The sequence below is a fragment of the Crocuta crocuta genome, unplaced genomic scaffold (genome assembly GCF_008692635.1).
Source record: "Crocuta crocuta isolate KB4526 unplaced genomic scaffold, BGI_CrCroc_1.0 scaffold45, whole genome shotgun sequence".
NCBI classification, from domain to species: Eukaryota; Metazoa; Chordata; class Mammalia; order Carnivora; family Hyaenidae; genus Crocuta; species Crocuta crocuta.
The window spans coordinates 834,603-852,949 of record NW_027530544.1 but is presented as its reverse complement, the minus strand read 5'-3'; the positions used below and the strand labels follow the sequence as shown (position 1 = coordinate 852,949).

The 18,347-nt window shown below is 40.1% G+C and overlaps 1 protein-coding gene across 1 annotated transcript in view; it reads right to left on the bottom strand.

Moving 5' to 3' along the window:
* Nucleotides 1–800: 800 nt before the first annotated feature.
* Nucleotides 801–18,347, bottom strand: part of CASR (calcium sensing receptor) — a 32,775-nt gene continuing 15,228 nt past the window's right edge. The window contains exons 4-6 of the mRNA XM_077767731.1: nt 7,673–7,903; nt 3,613–3,736; nt 801–2,314 (exon numbers count right to left, since the gene is read on the bottom strand). Of these exons, the coding sequence (XP_077623857.1) occupies nt 801–2,314; nt 3,613–3,736; nt 7,673–7,903 (1,869 nt within the window). The remainder of the gene's footprint in view (nt 2,315–3,612; nt 3,737–7,672; nt 7,904–18,347) is intronic.

Below are 18,347 nucleotides of genomic sequence, written 5' to 3'. Positions count from 1 at the left end.
GAAGAATTTTCTTAAAGATAAAGCTACATATAGCAATATTAATTACAGATACAGCTCATTGGATTCATGCAGTTCCTTCCCAACAATTTGAGGTGATTCTTGTGATCCTGGATCTAAACATGGCATCACTATGGCGTTCTTCACCAGATGTGTTGGTGTAGGATGGATGCTAACCTTCTAGTTATCACATGATAGCAGCAGCAAGTAGGAGACCAAATATCTTATGGTTTTCATAAATAGGAGGGGACATGTTCACCTTATGCTCTTGAACACTTGAAGTTCTCTTCCCATTGTCAAGGGGCTGGGAAGCACTGGCGACATTCTGTCTTTCAGACCCTTAACTCTAGTGGTGGCCAGTCTGAAGTTTTGTCACTCTGCACACTGTTGTCGTCTCTGGGCCAGGCTGTCTGTCGTGTTCAGGGCAGGCATTTCAGTGTTAAGAAAAAAAGGAGGGAATAGGTGGGTTGCTAAAGTCTTGATTTCATATCTGGGCTATTGAATGGGATACAACAGAGGAAGAGAACAGAGGAAGAGATATGAACAACAGATCTGACTATGGTGATCTCAACACTCTGACATATCCAACCACAGAAGGACATGGTCCTTTTTTTTTTTAATGTTAGAGGGAACAGTCAATTCACTGTTATGTAAAGCAGTGCAACTAAATTTGAGGTGTTTGGCGTGTCTTATTCCTCCTTCCACAGAGGAAAGGAGTCTGGAGTGATTCCTCATCCCTGTCAGAGAATGGGATCCCAGGAATCCTCTCTGGATCCTCCCTGGACTGGCCACCTTCTTCCGTTTTACGAATGCAGTATGTTTTCTGTGACAGTGCTGCCACCACCACTGATGACAAAGCTTTGTGAACTGGACATTACAAGTGCTGGGGACATCTCTTCTGGGTCCTCCACCTCTGGTCGGATGTCACCATCTACAGGCCCTTGAAGGCCTGTCTCCTGGGCAGTCAGTTCTGAATCTGTTTCCCCGCACTGTAGCGGGAGTATTGCCTGGTGTCTGGTCAGGGTCTCGTTGCTTTTCTGGGCCTCCAGGGAGTTCTGGTGCATGGAATTCCTGTGAGCCATGGCACTCTTCTGAGGCTCATCAAAGCTCAGTGAGAAGGTGACGGTGCCACTGCCGAAGATGACCTTCGGCTTGCATCTGGGCTGTGGCTGCGGCTGTGGCTGCGGCTGTAGGGACGAGGGCTGCTGTGGCTGTGGCTGCTGCTCTTGTTGGGTCAGGGCCAGTGGCTGCTGCTGCTTTTGCCTCTCGGGCTGTGGGAAGGGGTCTTCACTGTTACGCTTGCTGCTGATGGAGGAGGAGGGTGTGGATCCTGTGGAGCCCCCAAGGCTGTTGGACCGCTTGCGGGAGACATTGCTGCGGCGCAGCGTGGCCCGAGCTGCCACTTTGAAAGCATGAGCAGCAGTGCTGCAGCGCACCTCCTCGATGGTATTCCGTGATGGCTTGAAGAGGATGATGTAGACCTTGTTAAAGAAGATGCAGGCCAGCAAGCCAAAGCTGGCTGCCAGGATGGCGATCACTTCCACGGCAGAGACAAACTTGCCGTAGGTGCTGGCATAGGCTGGAATGAAGGAGATCCAGACGATGAAGAAGATGAGCATGCTGAAGGTGATGAACTTGGCTTCATTGAAGTTCTCTGGCAGCTTCCGGGACTTGAAGGCAAAGAAGAAGCAGATGGCAGCCAGTAGGCAGGTGTAGCCTATTAAGAAGCCCAGTGCCATTAGCGAGCCCTCATGGCATGTGATAAAGATGATCTCATCCTCTAGCTCATGGTTGCGGTAGCTTGAGGGTGGTGCAGTGTAGAGCCAGATCACACAGATGACAATCTGCATGAAGGTGCAGAGGAAGACCAGCAGGAACTGCAGGTTGAGCCCCCACCACTTGCGGTGGAAGCTCGTGGGGATCTTGGCCTCAAACACCAGTAGGACACGGTTGGTTTTCACTAGGATGCATGATATGCAGAGCACGAAGCTGATGCCAAAGGCTGGCTGGCGCAGGCGGCACGTCCAGTCCTGGGGCTCGCCAATGAAGAACAGGGAGCTGGAGAAGCAGCAGAGCAAGGAGAAGAGGAGGAGGTAGGAGAGTTCTCGATTGGTGGCCTTGACAATGGGTGTGTTACGGAACTTGATGAAGACACCCAGCACAAAGGCTGTCAGGAAGATGCCCAGCACAGCAAAGAGGGTGAGCGCAATCCCGAAGGGCTCCGTCCAGGACAGAAACTCAATCTCCTTGGCAATGCAGGAAGTGTGGTTTTCATTGGACCAGAAGTCATCGGGGCACTTGTCACAGGCACTTGCATCTGTAAAACGTTTCAGGGAAGAGTTAGTTACTGTGTGGCGTAGACTAAAATTTGTGAGTGTAAATGTGTTGGTAAGGATACACAGATTATTGGATGTAGTCACTTTAAATTTTCTCTGCTGGTGAAATGATTGAACCCTGACTTATGTTTAATAATATACTTTTATTTAATTTTATGTCTTTTTAATAGTTCTGTTAATTTTTTTCCTCTGTACATGGTTGGGGGTGGTGCTACGTTTCCTTTAGCACTACTTGCTGATGGTTTTTAGCAGAAAATGATCAATCTTGCTGGGTAGGTGGCTAGCTGCCTACATGTAAGGGGTCTAGCATAGTTTATCAACTTTTCACAATATTCACACTCCGACTGACTCATTTTGGAAAAATGGATGGACTTTGTGGACATGTCAGAGCAGACTTCCTCTTACATCAAGGCAGAATATCCCACACAAATGACCTGTGCCTTCCTCGCTCCACATCCATGGCTTTCCAGTGAGGGAGGCTGCAGACTCATTCAGTCAGTGGACATTTATTAAGTCTCTGCTATGTCCCAAATACCATGTAGTTTTGAGGAGTGAAAGGAGCTTGGGCTTTCAGTCAGAGATATGGATGGGAATCCTGGCTCTTCTGTTTACTAGCTGTGTGACTTTGGTCAGGCTCCTTATCCTCTCTGAGCCTCAGTTTCAATCATCTGTGTAAAGGAAGCAATAATTTCATTATCATGGTAAGGATTAAATAATATAATAACAACAATAATAACAATTATAGTTAATATTTATAGAGTGTCTCCAAAATGCCAGTTAAGGTTTTTATTTAGCATTTATCTAGGCTTAACATGTGCTATAACAATATTAACTCATTTAACTCCCCAAACTCTATAAAATAGGTTTCTTATTATTCCTACTTTATAGATGAAGAAACTGAGGTACAGGAAAAGCATAAGTAAGACAGCAAATAAATGCCAGGTACCCAGCAGGCAATATATCATGGTCTATTAGCTGCAGTGTGGAATAGACAGAACTTTGTCTATTCAGGCCTACTGAGCCAAGAAAAGGAATACAATATTGGAGAGTGGTGTCAAAATAAAACGAAAGATGTGTAAGCTTTTATGGTATTACAGGACATCCAATATTTCTTTCCGTCCCCCTCAGTGCCCAGCCCAGCATGACCCTCAGACATACCTTATTAAATGAGAAATTGTGTGAAGTGCTTTCTCATCCTACCCCTTCCACGGACTTCACTGACCCCACTTCTCCAAAGTGGACCGAGCACTGCTCGGAACATGAGGGCATGTTCCTTTACCTGTTTCATCACTGTACTCCCCATCGGGACATTCCACACACTCAAAGCAGCAGGTGGGCTCCCCCTCAATGATTCCTTTCCTGGTCCCTGCCAGGCAGTCTCGACTGCAGTTGGAGAAAGGTACCTAGGGAACCGAGAGCACAAAAGTGAAGGGCTGCAGCTGTGGGATCAGTCTTACAGCTCCTTTGACACAAGCACGGGGAGGAGTTTACGCACAAGGACCAGTACAATAGACTTCAGACCCATTCCAGACAGAAGAAGCACCAGAAATCCTTGTTCCTATTATCAGTGAAAGGGAGGCGAGGGGGAAAAAAGAAAGGGAGAGGTGTCCTTGGGCAAGTGCCTGCATATGTGTGCACACACCCCCATTCATGGGATTCTGGGAAGGTTCATTGTTGCAACTCTACACAGTGACCAGAATCCTCCCTAAATAACCCCCCATTCCATTCCCTCCAAGTCCCAGAATGGGACACCTGTTGACTTTCCATGGAAACAAGATTTTAAGACAAGCTATAAGATATAGGGACACAGAAATACATACAGAGGAATAATCACAAGGGGAGATGGTGAGATGAGGGGAAATTTGTTTGGAAAATGAGACTCTGAACTTTGCAGTGAATTGAAGTTCCTGCAATTTTATTTTAGGCTTTATAGGGTAACTTCTAAGATCTTTGAACCATTCAGCAAGGTAGGCAGGACAGGCAGAGAGGAGCTGAAAGTAAATGGATCAGAAAAATATGTCAAGCAATTACTACCCAAAAGAAATCTTCAATACTGATATTAATTTCAGGTAACATAGATTTATTTATTTCCTTAGTGGACTTAAGGTACATGGAATTTGATTAATCACAACCCTTGGTTCCCCCCCCCATTATTTGTTCATATTTCAATCACTTTTAGCCAGTCATTTTTAATGACAACCACCCAAAACAAAAGCTAGGACTAGAACAGTAACCTGCACCTAACTGAATGCTTTCCTCTAACCCCTTGCTTCCTCCCCCACCATATATTCATACCTGAGATGACCACCATTCTCTGTTTATCACAGGCAAATAACATTAAATGTTTTTTCTTTTAAACAAAAAACATTAAACTTTCAAGAGACAGATGAATCTAATCTTATGTGAACTCTACCAGAGATTAGGAGAAAAAAAAAAAAGGAAAATCTTCTAACTCACTCTTATATAAAAGCAAGTATAACCCTGATTCCAAAACCAGACGAGAACAGTATGAAAAAGAAAAAAATTACAGGCCCATCTTACTTACTACTTTAAGTTGCCTTCAGAAGCAGACCTGAGTTGTGGATTTGTGTACGAGTAATTTATAAGTAAAGTTCTCCCAAGAAACCAAGAAGAGAATGGAGCAAGTCAGACACAGAAGGGAAGAAGACAGTGAGGGTATGATCTTGAGCAAAGTCCCTCAGAGGGTAGCTTCTGCCTGATCCCATAGGGGAACTCTGGACTGTAGGTTATTCCTCAGAGCTGTTCTGACCTGAGGAAAAGGGAGCCAGGGTTTTCATACTTCCATACCACTCATCATTAAGGATCCTTTTAGGGAAATGTAAATTCATAGACTCTCTGCCTTTCTGAGCCCTGTAGGCAAAGTGGGTTCCATTAGCCTGCTGAAAAAGAGTGGTGAGTTCTGTTGGAAGTAAAAATTTACAGAAGTCCTGGAGGTATATGCAAAGTGAAAGGAATCTGAAAGGACCTGAAAAGAGTACACCTATTTTTTTATCACTTGAAAATAGATGAAAAAAACTAAAACAATTAACAAACTCAAAGGACATAAGAAAGAATATATAGCTTATATATATTGGGCTTATGCTAAGCAAGGTCTATAAATGTAATCCACTGTATTAATAAATTAATGGAGAAAAATCATATGATTATCAGTAGAGGAAGAAAAAGCATTTGATGAAATTCAACACAAAATCATGATTAAAAACTTAACTCGAGGGTGTTATGCTGAGCGAAATAAATCAGGCAGAGAAAGACAGATACCATATGTTTTCAGTTATAAGTGGATCAGGACAAACTTAACAGAGGACCATGGGGGAGGAGAAGGGGGAAAATAGTTGGGGAGAGGGAAGTAGGCAAACTATGAGAGACTCTTGAATACTGAGAAGAAACTGAGGGTCTGATGGGGGTGGGGGAGTGGGGAAGGGGGGTGATGGGCATGGAGGAGGGCACTTGTTGAGATGAGCACTGGGTGTTATATGGAAACCAACTTGACAATAAACTATGAAAGAAAAAAACTTAACTGAAAAGGGGAGTTAGAAAGAAATATCTTTAACTTAAAAAGGGTAATATAAAAAATTTTTAGGTAAACATCATTCTACATGAGAAAATATTAAAAGCATTTCTTTTAAAACAAGAATTTCCACTATAACCACTATTATTAAACATTGCAGAATTCATAACTAGTGGGATAAGACAAGAAAAATAAGGGCATAAATATTGGAAAGAACTCAATGAAACTTGTTATTTGCAGATGATATGATTGTCTGCATGGAAAACTTAAAAGAATCAGCAGCCAAACTATTACAAATAATTGGGGAGCAGCCTCAGACTAAAATGTCACAAACTTTTCTTATCCAAGTTTCATTAGTTTTTCTTAAAAAGGCATTTCAGCTTTTGTTTGCTTTGGTTGATTGCCAGATCCTTAAATAGTTGTTTTTGACAGCTTTGTCCAACTTATTGCTTTCTCATTTCAGAAGCTCTTCTTCAGGACAAATACCATATGTTTGCACGTAGAGGAGGATTAGGAGGAACTTGACGGAGGAACAAGGGGGAGAAGAAGGGGGAAATGGTGGGGGAAAGGGAGAGAGGCAAACCATGAGAGACTCTTGAATGCTGACAAAAACTGAGGACTGATGGATGGGGGGGGAGGAGGGATGGGCATGGAGGAGGGCACTTGTGGGGATGAGCACTGAGTGTTATGTGGAAACTAATTTGACAATAAACTGTTTGTAAAAAAAAATTAAAATTAAAATTAAAAAAAAAAGAAGCTCTTCTTTTGTCTCATTCCATATGATCATGTCAATTAACATAGAAGGGCTCATACTATCTCCGAAATGTCTCTTTAAAATTTTTTTAAATTTTTATTTATTTATTTTTTGAGAGACAGACAGAGAGAGAGAGAGAGAGAGAGCAAGTGGGGGAGGTGCAGAGAGAGAGGGAGACACAGAATCTGAAGCAGGCTCCAGGCTCTGAGCTCTCAGCACAGAGCCTGATGTGGGGCTCAAGCTCACAGACCTCGAGATCATGACCTGAGCTTAAGTCAGACGCTTAACCAACTGAGCCACCCAGGCACCCCTCAAAATGACTCTTTAATAAGACTCTTCCCTTCTCTCCCCACCTACCTGCTTGACTTGGAGACATCTTACAAAGCTAACCACATGGAAAGAAATAATTTTTTTAATGTATCAGAAAAATAACTAATCTGACAAGGAGTTTTTAGAAAACTTGAACAGAAGATTATTGGCATTATCTTCTAATGAAAGAGGGATATAAATGACAATATTGGACCTGATGATTGTTAAGATTCTTGGGAGCCTGGGAAGGAAAAGAAAGGAAAAGAGCTAGTGAAGGACATTAGTACATTCAACTATAGTAACTCAGTACCCTCAAAGATTTTATCTTTCCTGAGTTATCAATCGATCTGATCTTCTAAGAAATTGTCCTTTTGATTTATAGGTCAGCCCTGAGCTATTTGGATAACAAGGAACTACCTCTGTGAGAATTGTCCAGTCCCTGCCTTGAGTGATGTTTCTGTTTGCTTAAATAGTTTGCTGTTTGGAGAAAGTTTTAGCCAAGGAAACTGTTAGCCACTTAGCCAAGGAATCAGACTTGTAAAGAATAAGAATTTTTTGAGGATTCTCCTCTGTATACTAAACACTCATGGATTTCACGGGGAACCTTGGCATTGCAGAGTTAGTGAGTTGAAGGAAGTGGACTTATCATTTTGCAAGTCCAGTAGTGAAGCCTAAGGCCCTTCCAAAGTCTAGCACAGTTTCCTGCCTGTGGTAGAGGAATCTGTGGTTCTGATGGACAGCACATACCTCCCTGGAGAATCCACTCCACAGGATTTTCTCCTCATTGATGAAGAGCCTTTCTCCTTTCTTGGCGTAGACGTTGTAATATCCAACTTCCTTAAACACTATGGAGCCATCCTCTGGGGAGAGGTGCCAGTTGATGATGGAATAGTTCCCCACCAGGTCACCACATTCATCGAAAGTCACCTGCTCCCCCATATTGTTGGTAAAGTTTAGGTGCCGTAGGTGCTTCAGGACCTAAAGAGGAACAGAGATTTTGAGTACAAGCCACAGGGCTACCACATATGGTTACATATGTTGTGTACTGCACACGGACAGTAAACTATCTTGTTCTAACAAAGTGGAAGGAACATAACCTTAAGAAGAGGCCCCTTTTTCTAATTTACACTAAGGTACTTACATGTGTTAGCAGCAGCCCTGGTAAGCCATGGGCTTTACTTGATACTCAAATTTTAACTTGGGTGAAAACACTTTCTTGAAGTCAGGAAAGTAAAATGGTCACATGTCACCATGGTCCCTGACCAAATCAAGTCTTCTGCAGGTACATCATCAACTGGTGGTGCCCTAGGAAGGGCAGGATTTGTTTTGTTTTGTTTTTTTTTTTTAATAGTTTATTGTCAAATTAGTTTCCACATAACACTCAGTGCTCATCCCCACAAGTGTCCTCCTCCATGCCCATCCCCCCCTCCCCCCACATCCATCAGTCCTCAGTTTTTGTCAGCATTCAAGAGTCTCTCATGGTTTGCTTCTCTCCCTTTCCCCCACCATTTCCGCCCTTCTTCTCCCCCTTGTTCCTCCGTCAAGTTCCTCCTAATCCTCCTATACGTGCAAACATATGATATTTGTAGGAAGGGCAGGATTTGTAAGCCAGAGCCATTCCTGATGTCTTCTGAGATGGGTTTTGGGGAAGGAGTGGAGGCATGAAGTGCTCCTAAGATCTGCACCATCTTTCTTTATGCTACTGCCTCTGTGGAAGTGTCTTGCTGCCAAAATTCAGAGCGGGTGGGTGGAAGGAAGAAAGAAATGAGGCTATAGGTCAAACCCTCACCATCACTGTTCTAAAAGTCATGGCCAACCCCTTAATCTTTTCAGGGTTTTATATGTCACATAGCTCTCATATAAAAAAGTAATGATAATACTTATTAACCTTTATTAGTCATATTACTACATTTTAGGCACAAATGATAAATGCTTTATATATATTATCTAATCTTATCCTTAGAACAAATAGTACTATTGCCCCCATTTTGCTGATGGGGAAAGTGAGGCATTAACAGAAGTATCTTGTTTAGGGTCACACAGTTAGCAAGTGGTGTAAAGCCTGCACTCTTAATGGCTATGCTCTATTATAGTATCGTTAGGGTCCTGACTTTGCTTCCTGTGTACCCCTCACATGGGTCAGGAGGAGGCAGTGAACACTCAGCCCCTTCATATGGGATGTGCCAGAGGTCACTGAGGCAACAAGAGAGAATAAGACATGGTCCTGCCTGTGAATGTAGGGGTACTCGCTTCTACTGCACCTCACAAGTCACCCTCCTCCAGCTCGGAGTGTGTTTCCTCACTTTTGTAATGAGAGGGCTGGTCCAGAGAGGCTGCAGGGTCTCTGCGAACTCTGGTATGGACTTCTTTCTGTTCTATGGTTTCATGGTTCCTGAAGTACATCTGGAGGCACCTATCCCTTTTATCATTATTTTTATCATTATCCCTAAAAAAAACAATATCTAATCTGACACTGGAGAAAAGTTTGGGTTGAGTCTATCTAATGGATGGCTTTACTGAGGCCTAGACCTAATATCCAGATTAACGTGCATGACAAACTGAGCTGGGCACCTTTAATATTCCACTCCGTCCCAGAGATGACACTGCTTTTTAAAACTATATATATGTATTTGACTTCATTTTCAAATAAACATTTATTGTGAGGAAAATTAAATAGGGAAAAGGAGTCACCTGAATTTGCTTACGAACAGCTCTGGGACAGGTTTGGGGACAGAGTCAATGGCAGACCACGAATGCGCAGAAACATACCACCTTGGGTGCCTCACCTAACCTTCTGTATGTGATTTACTGCTTTAGTGTCTTCACTGCTACCCTGGCAGACTCTGGCTGCCCTGACTTTTGCCCAGACCTATGGGGGAAGATGGGATTTCCTTCCCTTCCTGCTATCTGTTCTTCTGTTCTGCAGTCAGAACTGCTGAGCTATCCTCCAAAAAGATGGAGAATGCATCCTACTAAGGATTCATGCCACCTGTGTTCTCCTGAGCCTTCCTTGATGGTCATCTATTTTATTTTTTTTCCTCCATTTTTACTGAGCTTTTAAAACTGTCTGCAGAGTGGTGTCCCAGGTATGTTCCTTTTTTATTCCTCCAGCTCTCCTTCCTTTTCCTCCATGCTCTTGGAATGACATGGCCTCCTCCTATACAGAGTGATGCACTTCCTTTTTGTTTGTACCCCAACACATCCCTGTCCTGACACAGCTTTCCTTCCCTGAGAAGAACATACAGTCCATCTGCTCTGTAAAGCTGAGCCTCTCTTGCAGGACTTAGAACCTCATCCTTCCACCCACTCTGGAACATTTCTGACATGGTCAGTCTACCCTTCTCCATTCCATAGTCATGCTTTTCCCATATCCTGCTGGGGATCTATCATGGCTCAGATGAAATATGCTTTAAACTTCTCTAGACAGCTTCCAGAACCTTCCATACTTTGGTTCCATGTACCTACCATTATTTGTCAGTGCAAATGTTTAATCCTAGTCATAAAGTTTCTACTGTCCTTGCTGACTCTGTCTTTGCTCTGATGTGGGTAAAAGGAGATGAGAAGAGCGGAGAGGTAGGGAATTACCTTGTATTTACACTTCCTATGTGCTGGGCATTGTACAAATGGTTTACATGCAATTTCTCATTTAATCCTCACAACCACTCTACTATTATATTCATTTTATAGATGAAGAAACTGAGGCATAGAAGTCAAGAAACTTGCCAATCATAAACTAGAAAGTTCTTCAACTGTGATTTAAACATGAGCTTTTCCTACTGCACTATCCTGCCTCCAGTATAAATGATTTAGAGTGTCCATGGCAAATATTTGTCAGTAGTATTTCCTCATTTTATATTTTGAAAAAGCATCATTCTTATTTGAAGAATAATTTTAAAAGCATATATAGCAGTAAGGCTAGGGTATTTAGCAAAAATTTACTTTGTTCTTATTGAGGTTTAATTCCTTGGCTCTCAACATACCAAGCAACAAGCTCCCTCTCTCCTTTTCTCTGTCTTTAAGTTCTCTGCAGTGAATATCTTTAGGCATCGGCGGATGAATAGGGAAGGGAACAGGGATAGTCATTTTATAGTTAAATGGTTATCTTCTACATTGGTCAGACTGGACAGAAAAGTGACTCAAAGACCACTACTGGCTCTAGTCTCTTTATGTTGTTATTGGCATGGGATGGAGATTTCTACCATAATCCTAACATGAAAGAAGAAGCCAATCAAAAATCATTGTCTTAAAATTTTCCACTTAAAAAGTTATTGTAAACACAAGGTGAGATTTGTATGCTGTTAGAATCAGTCAACAAGTAAATATTTATAGACTATTTACTATGTGTTCTGAACTAGGCTACAGTAGTATAAGACATAATAATATAGTCCTCATGGAGCTAACTTGTGGGGTATCAGCTCTAAATACAGCTAAATTCAGAAGAGATTGAAATTAAAAAGGGCTGAAAAGGTCAATGCAGGCTTGAGGCATGGTAGAAATTTGGATTGACAAAGGATAGAAGGAAGGAAGGTGTTAAAAACAGTGGGAACAGCATGGACAAAGATCAAGTTTGGAATAAGCATGAAGTGTTCTAGGGGCAGAAAAGAAACTAGTGTCTCAAAATTTGTGTACGTGCTAGAGAACAAGGGGAAATAAAAAGGTAAAGAGGAGCCAAGGCAAACAGGCCAGATTTCATATTAAAAGGCACAGGACCAGATAATAACAGGTTGATGAGAATGTAGAGAAATCTCCATACACTGATGGTGGAGATGCAAAATGGTGCAGAGACTTTGGAAAATAGTCTGACACTTTCTCAAAAAGTTAAACATAAGTTACAGTAGGGGCGCCTGGGTGGCATAGTCGGTTAAGCGTCCGACTTTCGCTTAGGTCATGATCTCGCGGTTCGTGGGTTCGAGCCCCGCGTCGGGCTCTGTGCTGACTGCCAGCTCAGAGCCTGGAACCTGTTTCAGAGTCTGTCACTCCCTCTCTCTCTGACCCTCACCTGCTCCCGCTGTCTCTCTCTCTCTCCTAGAAATAAATAAAAAACAATAAAAAAATTAAAAAAAAAGAGTTACAGTAAAAAGAGTGGCAATTCCACTCTTATCCCAAGAAAAATGAAAACATATATCCACACAAAAACTTGAACACGAATGCTTACAGTAGTATTATTTGTAATAATCAAAAAGTGGAAACAAGTTAAGTATCTATCAACTGAATCAATGGACAAATATAACATGTTATACCCATATAACATAAAGCCATAAAAAGGAATGAAGTACTGATGTGTGGTACAACATGGATGAACCTTGAAAACATACCAAGTGTAAGAAATCAGTCACATAGACCACATATTTTATGATTCCATTTATACGAACTGTTCAGCAATATCCAAATATATAGAGACAGAAAGTAGACTGATGGTATTTAGGAATAGGTGGATGAGAGAGTAGGGGGTGATAGCTAAAGGGTATGAAGTTTCTTTTTGAGGTGGTAGAAAAGTTCTAAATTGGTTGTGGTTATGGTTACACAACTCTGTGAATATACTAAAAAAGCACTGTAATCGGTGAACTATATGATATTTGAATTATGTATCAGTAAAGCTGTTACAAAAACAGGAGGTATGGAAAGGGATTTCAAATGTCCAAATATGACTTCACTGGTGGAGCTGATATTTAACCTTGATAACAAGGTAACCTTGAGGACACTTGGCATCAATAGTTTACTAATGAGACATAGCAATTCTAGCCTCAAATGGGACAGGGAGATAAGGACAGGCACAAGGTAAAAGCAGTGTAAACATCTTATCCAGAAAGGAAGCACCCAGGATCTTTGTGGCTAGAAATTTTATACCCAAGATATATTAGACAAATCTTCTCTAAGTTAAAGACACTATCTTAGTCCTTTATGTATCCCTAGGGATTTGTAGAGGGCCTGAATTTGAATGGATACTCAAACTATGTCTTTTGAATGTTTGGTTAATAGTCTAGGCATTAAACTAACACTGTTGAATTTGTCAAGTGATGCCCATGATAAGGTTTTCACCAGTCTGAGGGTAAATAAAAAATAAAGTCAATATGGTTTCTATAGCAGTTAAATGAGCAAGTAGTTAGAAAATCAGTAAAGATGTAAAACACTTGAGCAATATTTGATCAAAAGACTTGACCTAACTGATATTTATAGAACACTCAACCCAATAGCAGTAGAATACAAATTCTTTTCAAAGGCACAGAGAATATTTACCCAGATAAACTGGTATTCTGGATCATAAAACCAAGTTTCTATAAACTTGAACATATTCAAACAAAGTATGTTTTTTGACTCCCGAAAATTTAAATTAGAAATCAGTAACAGAAAGATATTTGGAAAATCTCCAGATACTTGGAAACCAAATAACATACTTCTAAATAATGTATGAGTTAAAGAAGACATGAAAAGGAAAGTTAGAATGTATTTTGGATTAAATGAAAATGAAAACATAGCATACAAAAATTGGGGGGATGCAGCTAAAACAACATTTAGAGGGAGATTTTTAACAGTAAAATTACTATATTATAAAAGAAGAAAGGTCTCACATTAATGACCCCACTTTCCAACTTAAGAAACTAGAAAAAGAAGAGCAAATTAAATTCAAATAAATCAGGAAAAAGGCAATAATAAAACTCAGAGCAAAAAAAAAATCAATGGAATAGTAAACAGAAACATAGAAAATCACTAAACTGAAAGCTGGTTCTTCAGGAAGATCAATAAAATTGATGGCTCTCTTCGCAGACTGATCAGAAAAAAATGGTGAAGATGCATATTTCCAAGTTAAGAATAAGAGAAGTGAACAAGGGGGAGAAGAAGGGCGGAAATGGTGGGGGAAAGGGAGAGAAGCAAACCATGAGAGACTCTTGAATGCTGACAAAAACTGAGGACTGATGGATGTGGGGGGAGGGGGGGATGGGCATGGAGGAGGACACTTGTGGGGATGAGCACTGAGTGTTATGTGGAAACTAATTTGACAATAAACTATTAAAAAAAAAAAGAATAAGAGAAGTGACATCACTAGGGATCTTGCAGACATTATCAGGATAATCTGAGAATATTATAAATAATTTAATAAGCAAAATTAGAAACAAATCTATGCCAATAAATTCAACAACTTAGACATGGTCTTTGAAAGACACAATCAAAGCTGTCTTCAAAACTGCCTTCAAAGGAATAGATCTATAAGTATTAGAGGAATTGAATTTGCAGTTCATAATTTCCCACAAAGAAAATTGACCCAATTCACTGATAAATTCTGCCATATATTTAAGGAAGAAAGTAATACCAATTCCACACAAACTCTTTCAGAGCGTTGAAAAGGAGGCAATACTTCCTAATTTATTCTTCGAAGGCAGTATTACTCAGATACCAAAACCAGACAAAGATATTACTAGAAAATAAAACTATTGACCAATCTTTCATGAACATAGAAGCAAAATTTCTTAACCAAAATTTAGCTGTCTACAAAAATGAAAATATGCTGTGATCAAGTAGAGTTTATCATAGGAATGCAAGGTTGGTTGAACACTCAACTACTTAACGTATGATCATCTTGATAAATACAGAAAAAGTAGTTGGTAACATCCAATCTCCATTCTTGATAAAAACTCTCTAGGGGCACCTGGGTGGTTCAGTTGGTTAAGTGGCTGACCTCAGCTCAAGTCATGATCTTACAGTTTTTGAGTTCGAGCCCTGCACTGGGCTCTGTGCTGACAGCTCAGAGCTTGGAGCTTGCTTCCAATTCTGTGTCTCCTTCTCTCTCTGCACCTCCCCTTCTCACACTCTGTTTCTCAAAAGTAAATAAACATTTTTTAAAAAATCTTTAAAAAAAATAGAAATACTCTATGACCCAGCAATAGCATTACTAGGAATTTATCTAAGGTTACAGAAATGCTGATTCATAGGGGCACATGTACCCCAATGTTTATAGCAGTGCTATCAACAATAGCCCAATTATGGCAAGAGCGCAAATGTCCATCACCTGATGAATGGATAAAGAAGATGTGGTTTATATATACAATGGAATACTACTTGGCAATGAAAAAGAATGAAATTTGCCATTTGCAATAATGTGGATGGAATTGGAGGGTGTTATGCTAAGTATAATTAGTCAGGCAGGAAAAGACAGATATCATATGTTTTCACTCATATGTGGAATTTGAGAAACTTAACAGAAGACCACAGGGGAAAGGAAGGGGAAAAAGTAGTTTCAAACAGAGATGGAGGCAAACCATAAGAGACTCTTAAATACAGAGAACAAACTGAGGGTTGCTGGGGGAGGGAGCGGGGAGAGGGGGAAATGGGTGATGGGCATTGAGGAGGGCACTTGTTGGGATAAGCACTGTGTGTTCTGTGTAAGTGATGAATCATAGGAATCTACCTCCGAAACCGAGAGTATGTTAGCTAACTTGACAATAAATTATATTTAAAAAATAAGAATAAAATTTAATGGTTTCTGTATCTTCATATCTCAATAATCCTGTTTATACTCTTAAAATCTTCATTGAAGTGGTATTTTTCCTCTGTCATTTACCTCTTTAACAAAGAGGTAAGGTTCAGCACAAAGTATGAAGTCAGAATTATTGTGGGCTTTTTTTTTGCGTGGGCATTTTCTACTGACTTTTTTCAGACCTCTTCGCTTTTATCTGTGCCTATGTCTCTCCTGTTTTGTTATCCCCTTAACATTTGTCTATTTAACTCCGTTATTTACCATCGTCTCATTCTTGTTATTTGTTCATTTAAAAAGTATTTATTAAGCACCTAATATAGGCCAAACAGGCACTTTTTTAGTGACAAGACATACAATTATATTCAATATGGGCAGAGATGTTTGATATACTCTAATTTGGTTAGTTGTGCCCACTCTTACTTATCTGCACATTGTACTTTGTCTTTGTGTCTATATATGAATCAGAGTTTCATATTATCAGTCGGTTTCATGAATCAGTTGTTTTCCTCTGGTGATCCCCCAGTTTAAAGTTATGGACCAGTGTCTTTACTGTGAAACCACTGACTGAGCAGCCTCTTAGGAGTTAGGAAGCATGTGCCTAAAGGGACAATTTAGCACATAGTTCTTTTAACAGTAAACTTGGTTACTGCCTGGGGGCATATGTGGGCTTTCTTACTGGGGCTAGGTACATGATTTTGGGCAAATTATTTTGGCTTCTCTGCATCTTATTTTCCTTACCTACAAAAGAATAATACTCAAGACTAGTGTTTGCTGAACACTTATGTATAGTCAGTATCCTAAGCACTTTATACATATTAACTAATGTCATCCTTATAATGAACTTATATGTCTCCATTTTTCAGGTGAGGAAAGTGAGGCACAGGCACATTAAGTGACTGCCCAGGTCATACAGTTGTTAGGTAGCAATTGGGATTTAGATCTAGTTAATTGGGCTCTAGAGTCCAAACTGTCAACCATTACATTATATATTATCTATTCAGGTGTAGGAGTCCAATTGGGTAGTCTACTACATTGTCTATTGCAAGTTATAAAGGTTAACTAGTGTGAAATTTAGGTTGAGAAGATGGGCTTATTTTTAAAGTGGGGTCATGGAGATATGTATAATGCTTGTGGCAACACAGGCAGCCTTAATTGGAAAAGTGGTCCATACTAAACAACATCCAGATCTCCATGCATAGCCTGTACTTTCCCACTCCAGGGACTTTTCATTGTTTTATATTTTTAATCAACTTTATTGCAGTATAGTTCACATAGGATAACATATGTCTATTTTATGAGCATAGTTCTGAGTTTTGGCAAATGCATATACCTGTGTAACCACCACTACTATCACCCCAAAAAGTTTCCAGATGTCCCTTCCAAGTTAATCTTCACCCCCACTTGTAGCCCTAGGGAACTGTGGGTCTCTTTTCTTTCTGTCATTAGAGAAAGGGTATCATATAAATGTAATACAGTATTTACTCTTTTTTTTAGTCTGGATTTTTTTCACTCAGTATGATGTTTTTGGGATTTACCTATGTTACCTTGGCATTTGACATTTTCTCCAAGGAACAGACACCTTCCAAAAAATCTGTTCATCCTTCAAAGCCCATCCCAGCTGATATATTTTGTTTTCTTCCTTACTTCAAATTCTAACCTTTAAAGTACTGTAGCGTTTCATCCTTACAGCAGATGTATAAATCAAATCATGAGTATTGAGTTTTCTAGTCAAAATTTCTACCTTGTCTGTTAATAATCGTTTGTTTTCTAAGTCATATCCCTAAACCATCTCTTCAGATATCTTTAATGTTTCTTTTGGCATGTTGACTTTCAGTTTTGCACTTGAGCACTTAATTTTCTATATAATACCTTGTATATCAGTGAAGGTGGAGATGGAAACCATTACACCCTTAAAAGCAATGACAGAGAATCTTTAAATTGATAATCATTGATCCACAAAAAAGCAACATACATTATAAAATAATTTAGATACTTCCCCCAGAGACAACACTCTTCTTTTGCAGATTTAAAAGAGGGACTAATAGTTCCACTAAAAAAGAAAATATAAAATTTATTTGAGATTAATAATCCAGCATAATATGCTTCTAAATTATTTTATTTGGAGAGAAATATGAGGAAAATAAGAATAAATAAAGGGAAGAGATAGCAAAAGAGCTAAAGGAAAGACTGAAACATAGAAGATAATATACAGACAGAGAAACTGACAGGTTCTTAAAGAAAAGTAAACACTAAAGAAAGACACACGAAGAGAGAGACTCTTACTTTACAACGTGCACATACAGAGATGGTCACATATTATCTTTTATGTGGTAATATTTCCATCTTGTGGCCTTTTAGGGTATTCCCTCTAAAGAATTTTAAAGTCAAACTGTTGCTCATTATAAGCATAAATGGGAATCGCCTCTTGGCACATACTCTAATGGTTAATTGAGATAAACCAAAGGCTAGAAATTAAAAACTCTACACTATTGTTTAGGATTTCTAGGTCTTACACATGGCATCACTTAGCACAGAGGGAACAAGGGATGGGGTGTACAAAGCACTCTGTTCACACAGAGGTGAATGAGGGATGGTTTACACAGATTAGGAGTCTTACTGTTTCTTGCCCACTTCCCACACTAAGAGTTTTAGGAAGATCCAGACTGATCCTTATCTCCCCTCCATTTCTTCTGGTGTTCACCCCAATTTACCCCCCACCCCGTCTCTAAATCCCAACAGTACTAGCAGTTTCTGGAAAGATCAATTCCATTTGACTTCTGTTATCACCATGGTGTTGTTATCATGCATACTTATTTTTTGACTACTGAGTAGTTGGTGTAAGGTGGGGAAAAGTAGGAAGCAAGCCTTGTGCACAGTCATCCTGAGAGAAGGAAGAAGGTGGTTCCATATTTACTTACGTGATTTTCCATACAAATTTGACTGTTGGGC